Source organism: Melospiza georgiana, chromosome 9 (genome assembly GCF_028018845.1).
Source record: "Melospiza georgiana isolate bMelGeo1 chromosome 9, bMelGeo1.pri, whole genome shotgun sequence".
In the NCBI taxonomy this organism is placed as follows: domain Eukaryota; kingdom Metazoa; phylum Chordata; class Aves; order Passeriformes; family Passerellidae; genus Melospiza; species Melospiza georgiana.
In genome coordinates, this window is record NC_080438.1 from 23,168,771 (window position 1) to 23,179,301 (window position 10,531).

Genomic DNA, 10,531 nt, shown 5'->3' on the forward strand with positions numbered 1-10,531 from the left:
CCTGGCATGGGCCAAAGGGGAGGAGAAGATGTGTAGGGTGTTCTGCTCTCCATCTGACCTTGGCACGCTGCTCAATACAGGTTTCAAACTGAAAGGGGTGGATTTAGGTAAGATATAAGAAATTCTTTCCTTGGGGGTGGTGAGGCCCTGGCACAGGCTGCCCAGAGAAGCTGTGGATGCCTCATTCCTGGCAGTGCTCAGGACCTGGTTGGGTGGGGCTCTGAGCAAATTGCTCCTAGTGGAAGGTGTCCCTGCCTGTGGAAGGGGACTGGAAGGAGGTATCTCTAAGGGCCCTTCCAACACAAACTGTTCTGCAATTCCATGATTTCTCCTGCATGCTGTGCAGGGTGCCAGCAGCCCTGTGGGAAGTGGGCCAGCTCCATCCCTGCTTGCCAGAGTCTGCATGGAGGCTCAGTTTTCCCTTCTGACTGCTGGTCTGTGCTAGGGAAAACGCCAGATTTCATCCTCAGGGAGCTCAGAGCAGAGGGGAAAATCCCTGTTCCTACAGCAGTCCAAGGAGTAGTCTGAGCATCTCAGACAGAACCAGTGCCTGTGCCCCAGTTTCCCCATTTGTAATAGAAAGGTCACATTCTTGCATTTCCCTGGGGTGATTAAAATCCACCCCAACCCCACACACAAACACAGACTTGAAATAACAGACATAACTCAGTTAATAAAAAGTACTATGTTAGGACAACGATTGGAAGAGCTCCACCACATCAGAGCTCGCCTTGATTTCCCCTTGCTCCCAAATCCAGCAGCCAGCCCAGCCACCACTGCATCCATCCTCCCTGAGGGGAACGAGAGTCCTCTGGGTCACACAAAGGATGGCCCACGCTGCTGTTAGCTGGCATCCTGCTCTGCCTGAGCACCTGGGGCTCAGGAGAAGCTGTTCTTCTTCAGGCTGAGGGTCTCCACCTCCTTCATGAAGCGCAGGCACAGCTCCTCCTGCCAGGGCAGGGCCACGCACTGCACGGCCACGGGCATCCCCACGCTGCCACGGAAAGCCTGGAGCACAGAGACAAGGAAAGGCTGGGGATGTCCAGAGGAAGGACAGATGGGGGAGCTGGTGCCCTTGCAGAACCTGGCACTGCTCACCTTTGCCAGGGTCCGGTCCCACCAGTCCTGGTAGTATCCCTTGTAGCCCTTGAGCTGCTCCTCATCCTCGTCCGTCACCAGCGTGACAGGGACAACGCCAGCGGGGAAGTCCAAGGCATTGTAGAGCATGGTGTAGCTGACTGCCACTGGGGGAGAGGGGGGGTTTGCAGTGCCAGCCTGCACAGGGAGAGCCTTCACCCCTCTGTGTATGCAGGACTGCAGCTAATGGGGTGCTGGGAGCTCAGGGGCTGAGGGATGGAGATCGGCCCTTTGGCTCCCACTGCACTGGGGGCTGCTCCAGGTGCACCCCATGGGCTGTCCTAAGAGCTGAGCTCTTCCTGCTGCTGGCCAGCACCCTGGGCATGTGAGGGAAGCAGGAAGGCTGCCCATGGGCCCTGGCACAGCACCACAGCAAAGGGCAGTGCCCTACCTGAGAGCTTGGCAGGGTAGCCGATGCCGAGAGCCGGGCCCAGCATGGGACACAGCATCACATCCAGATTCAGCTGCTTCCACTGGGCAATGAACTGGTGGCAATAGTCCTGAGGAGGAAACGTGCTGGTGGTCAGTGGGGTGGGTGTACTGTCCCACAGCTGCTGGCTGAGGCTCTCCTTAGCATCCAGCTGGGCTCTTGGCTCTTCTCTGGCAGCAGCCAACAGGCTACGTCAGGCCTGATCCTGCTAAAATCCAGCAATGCTTTGCTGCCTGGACAATGTTGCTCCCAGCTCACAAAGCACCCTCTTCCTGGTAAACTGGAGGTGGGCAAAGAATGAGTGCACAGGCATGTGGTGACTTGAGACATGAGCTTTTGTTTCTGGAAAACCAGAAGAGAAATAAAGGCATGTCTGATGATGTATGTTTTTATATGCAGGTGTCAGAAATTCAGGTGTGATTTGGCATCATGAACTTGTCTACGTGTTTAAATATGCTGAGAACTTGCACACCCAAGTGAGGTCTGTTGAGGAGTGATGTGTTCCCATCTTACATGACCAGAGACCTAACATTGGTGAGTGCTGAATCTGCCTCTCCCCAAGGAGAAATCAAACAAAAACTATTTAACCCCAAACTGTAATACTTTACCTCGATTTCCTGATGAAGGCTCCAGACTTCATCCACTGTGCTGTAAAAGGAAACAAACCCAATGAAAGGCATCCTTCCCTGTGCACACCTTCCTTCTGCCTTATGGCATCCCTACCCCTCTTGGCATGATGGATGCATTGACCAGTGCTGAAGCCAACACCATATTTCATTCCCACAGGCTTCATACTTTTCCTAAGCAAAAGGTTATGACCCTGCTCTTATTCCACCCTCAATTTCCAAACAGTTTTCCAAACCCAGCAGGGTTATGGTGCTGACACAAATTGCTCTGTTTGCTCCCACCCTTGCATTTTCTGCCTTGCATTCTCTCAAACACACACAGGTGCAGCAATATCAATAATGTAGCAAACACTGCTGCAAAACAAATCTTCACACATTTGCTCAGGCTCAGATTTACTCACTTTTCTTTCATACTTCTTATGATACTTGAAGCTCGAGGCACCTGAACAGGAGAAAATGAAAAAAAAAATTAATCCCTGCTCTGTCCTGAGACAGCTCAGTCACTAACAGAAGCTGTTTCCTCAGTGTTCAGGCTGGATTCTCCCCAAAGTGGGGAGAAAAGGAACAGAAATAGCATCACTCCAGTTTGGAGTGTGTCTGAGCACAGCCAGATAACAATGCCCAGAGACTTCTCCATGAGAAAGCCTTACTGCAATGGGAGACAAGTTATTCACATACAGCTTAACCCTGTCTACACCAGAAAGAAATGGACCTTACGAAAGGTTTGGAAATCCAGCAGAGGAGAGTTTTCAGCCAGTGTGGTGCCTTTGCCAGCCAGAAGAACAGCCCTGAGCCGCCTCTCTCCATCTCCCCTTTGCTGAAAGGGAGAGGGAGGGTTTAGCTGAGCAGTGGTAGGAAGCAATCACAGCAGATCAGCTTTTCCCAGGCCAACACCTCTGAACAGCATATCCAAGTGACAAAAAGAGGTTTGCTCTATTTTGCTGGGCAACATTTGATTCCCACAGCATTTACAGGATATCAGCTCCCAGCCTCCTTCCAAGGCTGGTAACAATCCCAAAGAGAACCAAGGTACACTTGAATCACTTAATATTAAGCCTCCCCCAGTGCCTACATCCACTAGATGTGCCACCTGTATCCTGAGCCCAGCCAGACCCAGGGAGGATTTTTATAGCCAGGCACCAATCCCACCAAACCGTTCCAGGCCACACTTACAATTTCCTGGCGAAGGAGCTGCCTCCATCTGAGAACATTCCCCTGACACAGTAGTTAAACATCACGTACTCCACATTTGTGAGTTCAAAGGGCACCAGCTGGAGGGACAATGGAGGAGGGTATCAGTGGCACAGGCACTGCTAGGGACAAACTACAGAGGGCTTGAAGCGGGCTGAGGATTTCCTGACAAGCCCACAGGAAAACCTCCATCCTTCCCTGAAAACAATGTTTTCCCTTTGAGCAACAACTGCTGAGTCAAGAGACACGGGATGGGCTTGTCCCCCTGTCCAAGCAGAGGACATCCACTATCCCCTACCGTGTGTCCAGCCTCCTCCAGGAGCTGCTTGGTCTCGCGGACGGCGCGTCTCATGGCCGGGCTGGGCATGGTGAAGAAATCCGTCTCATAGTAGCCTATGCGGAGGGGTTTCGTGCTGGAATACACCTGCAGGGAGAGGGAGATGCTGGCTGGAAGGGTGCCAGGGCAGCCAGCAGCACAGCCATGCCATGGGGTGAGTCTGGAAAGCAGCACTTGGCTCTGCCAGGTGCCCACCCATGTATTTCAGCCTGCAGCTCTCCCCAGAGATCTGTGGCCCCTTGGAGGCTCTGCACCTCTTCATGGAAGGGGAGGGGTGGCACTGTGCTGTCCATGGCTGAACATGGCAGCTCTCCCCAGAGATCTCTGGAGGCTCTGCACCTCTTCATGGAAGGGGAGGGGTGGCACTGTGCTGTCCATGGCTGAACATGGCAGCTCTCCCCAGAGATCTCTGGAGGCTCTGCACCTCTTCATGGAAGGGGAGGGGTGGCACTGTGCTGTCCATGGCTGAACATGGCAGCTCTCCCCAGAGATCTCTGGAGGCTCTGCACCTCTTCATGGAAGGGGAGGGGTGGCACTGTGCTGTCCATGGCTGAACATGGCAGCTCTCCTCAGAGATCTCTGGAGGCTCTGCACCTCTTCATTGAAGGGGAGGGGTGGCACTGTGCTGTCCAGGCTGAACATGTCCTCGCTCAGCAGCGCCCGCAGGCACAGCGCCAGGCTCTCCACATCTTTGGCCAGTGGTCCCACTGCTGCAGCCACTGGAAGAGACCACAAGAGAGCATTCATGGCTGAGGGTCTTCCAAGGGCATGTTCTGCACAACCAGGACCTCTTGGCATTGTTTTGTCTTAATGTAGTGTTGACAATAGTTCCTTTTTAAGAATTGGTCAGGGGACGCCCATGAGTGTCTTCCCACCACAGGTCCATCATTAATTATGGACTGAGCTGCTATCCATTAATGTGCACCCTGACATCTCCATTTCATTTCTTAAAAGAATAAACAAAAAGATTTGTCAATCACACACTCCCTTTGGCTGCTAATCCCACCCTCACGAAGCAGTGACAGACAAGACCACACCCTGTGGGTAACAGGTTGTTTTGTGGTTTATGCTACACAAACAGCTCCTCTCAGATCATGTAAAAAAAATAAATAAATCCCTGAAAGGCAACCTGCTTCTCTCTAAAGGTGATGGAGAAAGTGCCCCAAAACCAGCTGAGGGTCTTTCTCACCCCTGCCCTGCTGCTGGGGGACAGACATCAATGCCTACCTGCCTTCTGCCCAGCGACTCCAGCCATTACTCCTCTTTTGCTGTAAAGAAAAGAGACACACAAAATACAGCAGCTGAGTGGTTTTCATTGAAGAGAAGGGCCTTAACCAGAAGCAAGTATTAATTAAAACTGTGGATGTGAAGTTTGGCTGAAGGAAGGGCCAAGAGAGAGTGGTTGAGGCCTTGTCAGCCAGGAGGAACCATCCCCTCAGCATGCAGATGAAGAGGCTCCCCCACCTCCATTCTGGGGGACTCAGTGCTTCCCTCCACAGAGGCCTCAGATACTGCCCAGGCAGGAGGGATAAACGAGCTCTTCCCAGTTCTTCCCAAGTTTCCCTTGCCCACAGGAGCAGGAGCGTCCCAGCACAGTGGTTGGTAGAGTGGGTGTCACCCAGAGACATCACTGCATTTCTCACAGTACCTGAGTCTCTTCCCTGTGGGTTTGATTGCACAGACCCCACAGAAGGCAGCGGGAAAACGCAGGCTCCCTCCTACATCTGTGCCAATGCCCAAGATGGACCCACCACCTCCTACAAGTGCTCCTTCCCCACCAGAGGAGCCTCCAGGGGTTCTGGTGAACATCAAAGGGTTGCGGGTCTGACCAAAGATTAAATTCTTGCAGTCATAGCTGAAGAGAGAGAGAAAGAGAGAGAGACATATTGCAAATGAGGAATTCAGGTATCTGCTGCTGTGGAGTCCAGTCACCACTCAAAGACTTTGAGAAGGCAATCAGGTAATTCACCAGCTGTTACACTGACATGGTTTACTGTGGTTGTAGAGACCATGAGCCTTTTCCTGGTGGTCCCAGGAACTGAATTCACTGACAGCTTATTTCACTGACATTAAACCTATTGCAGAGAGAACCTCTGGCAGCACAAATACAGCAACCCTCCTGGAAAGTCTTCCTGCTCAGGTAGCCAAGTGCCACAGGTCACCCAAAGCTGAGCCCCTGCTTGAGCACAGGCCAAATGCCAACTGCAGAGATATTTGACACTAGACTTCCCCAGAAAGTGGTGCAAAGTCTGATAATCCCTGGGGCAACCTCTTTGTGTGGCTTTTTTGAACTGTGGCCAGCCATTACCACATCACCTTGATGAAGGCATTTCATAAGGCTTGGGCAATGGTCGCCCACAGAGGAGCTTTGCCAGAGTCACTTGGCAGGACACAGGGACACTGGAAGGGTGGCTGTCCACCAGAGCACACCTGAGCACACCACATGTCTGTGACACCAAGGGTGGTCTTGCCAGATAGAGCAGGAAGTTTGGGGACAGAATAATTGAAGGCCACTAGCTTAACTAGCTTCCCCTTCCATGAATATGTGTTTGCATTTTAGAGTTCATAGGGACATCTCTGAGAGGTTAATTTAAAAAAAGATAAAAACAGTTTCTCTCCTCTCCTCTCCTCCTCTGCTTCTTGATTCCATGTGGAACTACAGATAATATTTTTTTTTCTCTAGTGGAACCAGAGATAATTTTATCCTCAGCATAAATGTGTTTACTTTTTAAAGTGAAATTTATAGACACAAAGAATGGAGACCAGGTGTTGTTATATAAAAAGAAGTGGGAAATGAGAATGAGACCAGATAGAAACCCTCCCCTGAGAGGAGGAAGAGAGCGCTGCTGCTATGCTGAGGGAATGGAGCACCCACCTACCTGATGAGGGACTGGGGAACATTGGTTTTGACAAATGGAATGGCCCCCTGTCTCTTGAGCACCTGCACCACCACGCTGTCCTCTGCTGCGGGTTTATTGAGGTTTTTTATGAACCCCAATGTGGAGTCATGACCCTGGGAACAGAAGACAATAAGGTTTCCAGTTGGAGGACTGCAATTCTCCTTGCCCCCGTATTTTATCTACACGTTTGAGTGCATTCTGCACCTCCAGCAACTCACCCATCACACACACGTTTCAAGGTGTGCTGATGGCAAACCTGACCACACTCTGTTGGCTCACATGGGAGACAGGCAGCACAGCCCCTCCCCAGTCCAGGCAGCCCATCCCACACCAGCTATGACAAAGTCTAGCCAGGTGCTGAGGTCAAAGCTGCCCCCTCCCCAAACTTCAACCCCCAGGGATTTCGGGATACGTGTGGAGTTGTGCTGGGGGTACCTGGCAGTTGATGGAGTCCTTGATGCTGACGGGCACCCCATAGAGCAGACCCTGCTTGTCCATCAGCTTGGCTCTGCGGAGCTGGGTCTCGCTCTCCTGCAGAAACTCCGTGACGCAGTTGGTTTCTATGGCAATTTGGAGGGCCTTGGGGAGAGCAGGACAAGCCCACAGGTGAGTCACAGCCCACAGTGCTGCACAATGAGCTCTGTTCTGCAAAGGACACCTGCTTTTTCCTCTTCCCCATCTGCACAGCTGGTGTCAGGGAAGCCCTTGCTGCTGCTTTTCAAGCCAAACTCCAAGATGGACACAGTGGGGCCATAGTACCAGTCTGTGTGTGCTAAAGGGAGGCAGTCAGCTCAGGTGAATACCACAGATTGTCCTCTTGTTTGAGCTTCTGGGATGGCATAAATGATAGTTCCTAAGAGGGAACCCAGGAGGTGAACAGAACATTAGGGCAAAAGTAGAGACTGAGCATGAAAACTGACTTTTTGAGGTTTAACAATCCATTTGGAGATGGAGGAGAGACAACAGCAGCACTCTGTCACTTCCCTACAGGTATACCTGCCCTAGGGAAGGTGTGGGCTCTGCTTGTTGCTCCTTTTTCCTCCAAACCAAGCTGTGAGCTATGGCAGCCAGGTGCCCAGCTCTCTAACCACTCACAGAAAGCCACAGAAGGGCCTACCACTAACCAGTGAGCAGTGACAGCAGCACTTGAGCCAGGTTTGAACTTTGAGTTGTGCTCCTCCCAAAAGAAGCCAGCCCCACCGTGGGTGAGGTGCTGCCCTTGCTCCTCACCTTGCCCACGTAGGCATAGAAGACGTGGTCCAGGGGCAGGGAGCCATCTCGGAGCTTCCTGGAGAGCTCTGGCAGGGGCAGAGAGAGGATGGAGGCCACCTTCACAGAAGGGTTCTATGGGAAAGGTGGAACAGGCAATGTCACACTTCTACTGCAGCTGATGAGCTCCTCCTTTCTCCTTGGTGCCCTCTGTAACTCACCCAAAAAATATCTGCCATTTAGTCACTGAAGGTGGTAACTGCCTCAAGACCACATCCTGCCCTACCTGACACCTGTGAGCACGGTGTGAAACCCTCAGGGCCAATATTAGCCCTGGCTTTCTCAGCCCTTCTTCCTGTTCAGACCAGTCACACCAACCACCTACTAACTAAAATAAAGCCATTCACACAGCCTTGTTCAGACAGGTCATGGCCAGGCCTGGGGGAACAGCTTAGTGCAATGCTGAATTACAGTGGGAGCTGGTGTCATGGTTTAACAAATGGTTCCATCAAGGAATGAAACCAGAGCCGGAGCCAGTTCTCCTGGCACTAAAAGATATTTACACATGGAATTGCAAAAACCAGGGGGGCCCTGGGCTGGTAATTTCTGGGTCAGCAGAGGTTTTTTTCACCATCGTGGAAAATGTACCAAACCTCTCGTGTCCGAGCTGGACTCTGAACCTGAGCGACTTTGCCCCAGCCCGAGGCCGGGACCGCGGGGCTGCATCCATCCCTGCCCTACCCCGCAGCTGCACTTTGGCCTCAGCTGATAACACACACATCGCCTGTCGCCTCTTCCTGCTGCCCCCGAGCCTCCCGCCACGGCCACGGGGAGCTTCCCGACAGGGATTTCCCCCTCCTCGCTGCCCGTGACTGCTATCGGGATAACGGGTTATCTCCCGCTCCCCATCGCCGCCATGCTGAGGGCTGCCCACACACACTGACTTAAAAGCGAAAATAATAACAACACTAAATCCCCGTGGGTCCATACAAGGAGCCCGCAGAGCACCTGCCAGGCGGGCGAGCAGCTGCCCCTCGCAGGGAGCCAGGGAGGGCTGCACGGGGCAGGGGATGGGGAGGGGACCCAGGGGCGGAACCCACGGGGCAGGAGATGGGGAGGGGACCCAGGTGAGGAACACACGGGGCAGGGGATGGGGAAGGGGCTCAGGTGAGGAACCCACGGGGCAGGGGATGGGGAAGGGGCCCAGGTGAGGAACACACGGGGCAGGGTCCCAGGTGAGGAACCGGGGCAGGCGATGGGGAAGGGGCCCAGGTGCGGAGCCCTCGGGGGATGGAGCAGGGCCCGGCGCTCACCTGCTCCCGAAAGCGCCGCGCCGCCGCCTCCATCCGCACCAGGCTGAGCTCCTGCCGCTCCTGCGCCTCCGCCACCTTCCTCCAGAGCGCCCGGCGCCGCCGCCATCGCAGCAGCAGCAGCAGCAGCGCCGAGCCGCCCAGCAGCGCGGGCAGCGGCACCCGCATGGCTCGGTACCGGCAGCACCGGCAGCACCGGCGGCGGCACCGGGGCAGCGGCAGCCGAGCGGCCGCAGCCCGCTCCGCCCCGCCCGGCCGGCCAAGGGCACCCGCCCGCGGGGAGAGCGAGCCAAAACCCGAGCGGGATCGGGAGCTGGACAGCGATTTAACCGGCTGGCTGCCGGGCGGGCGGCGAGGGGGAGGTTCGGCGGCAGGAAAAGCTGCGGGATGACAGCTCGCTCCTCCCTGCGCTGGGTGGTCTCTGCCTGATAAGGTTTATGGGTTTTATTTCCGTGCGCCTAAGGGAGGCTTTGATCTCGCCGTAATTTTTCAGCCCCTCTGGGAACAGTCTTGGCTTGCAGCACCCAAAGGTAGCCGAGTCTCCTGCATTTCCTGGAGCCCAGCGGCTGTGTGGGAAAATAGGAGCGATAAATATGGCAGGCTGTCGCTGGCAGAGCACGGGTGTGCCTCTGCTCGCTGTGGCTTCCAGCAGCGCTGTCTGGCATCCCTGCTCTCTGCGGCCTTGCATTCTGTACTGAGTGAAACTCCAAAAGAATTTCTTCATCACCAGCCCCGCAAGGGGTCTGTCCTTAAAAAAAAAAACCCTCCACGACTTACAAAAGTCTGTCGGAAAATATTTCAAGCTATCCAGTTTAGATACTGCTCGTAGGATTGTGAAAAACCTGTTGGGAAGAGTCTGGGATATTTTCTCACTTCCCAGCAGGATGAGCTGTTCCCAAGCCACCCCTGGGCAGGTGCAGAGGTAGAAGATGTGATGGAGCTAGATGCACCTAGGCTCGATTTCCCTGGCATTATTGCTCAGGCCACTGGATTTATTTCTTTCAGTCTTCAGGGCTCCTCTGGAAGCACCTGAGCCACCCATGACAGAGCCTGGCACCCTTGGAGGGAGCTGCTGTGCTGTGCAGCCACAGTGTCCTGGGGTGTGCTGGACATACTCCATGTCCTGGGACTCTGCTGAAGGGTTTTGAAGCCTCAAAAATACTCAGTCCTCATGAACTCCACATCTTCTTGCTCTGAGAATAAGCAGCTGCCTGATGTCTGCGTCAAGGAAATCACATGCAAGACCAGCAGTTTTCCCAGCAGTTTTTTTTCCCTTTAACTTCTTTTTTTCCCTTCCCCTTCCCTGCCCCTTTTCAGATTATGGGGCTCAAAGAGTTATACAAGATTGCAAACTCCCAAGGGCACTGCAGTTGGCTCACAAGAGAGAAATG

The 10,531-nt window shown here is 53.8% G+C and overlaps 1 protein-coding gene across 1 annotated transcript; it reads right to left on the bottom strand.

Annotated features, from left to right (window-relative positions):
• Nucleotides 1–666: 666 nt before the first annotated feature.
• On the bottom strand, nt 667–9,336 carry LOC131086782 (fatty-acid amide hydrolase 1-like). The gene is made up of 15 exons (XM_058029990.1): nt 9,144–9,336; nt 7,852–7,965; nt 7,057–7,200; nt 6,601–6,734; nt 5,370–5,576; nt 4,949–4,989; nt 4,316–4,440; nt 3,683–3,808; nt 3,367–3,464; nt 2,911–3,010; nt 2,595–2,635; nt 2,176–2,215; nt 1,529–1,637; nt 1,099–1,244; nt 667–1,008 (listed from the first exon to the last, which is right to left on the bottom strand). The coding sequence occupies exons 1-15, from the start codon at nt 9,306–9,308 to the stop codon at nt 880–882; spliced, it is 1,719 nt and encodes a 572-aa protein (XP_057885973.1). The 5' UTR covers nt 9,309–9,336; the 3' UTR covers nt 667–879.
• Nucleotides 9,337–10,531: the final 1,195 nt, after the last annotated feature.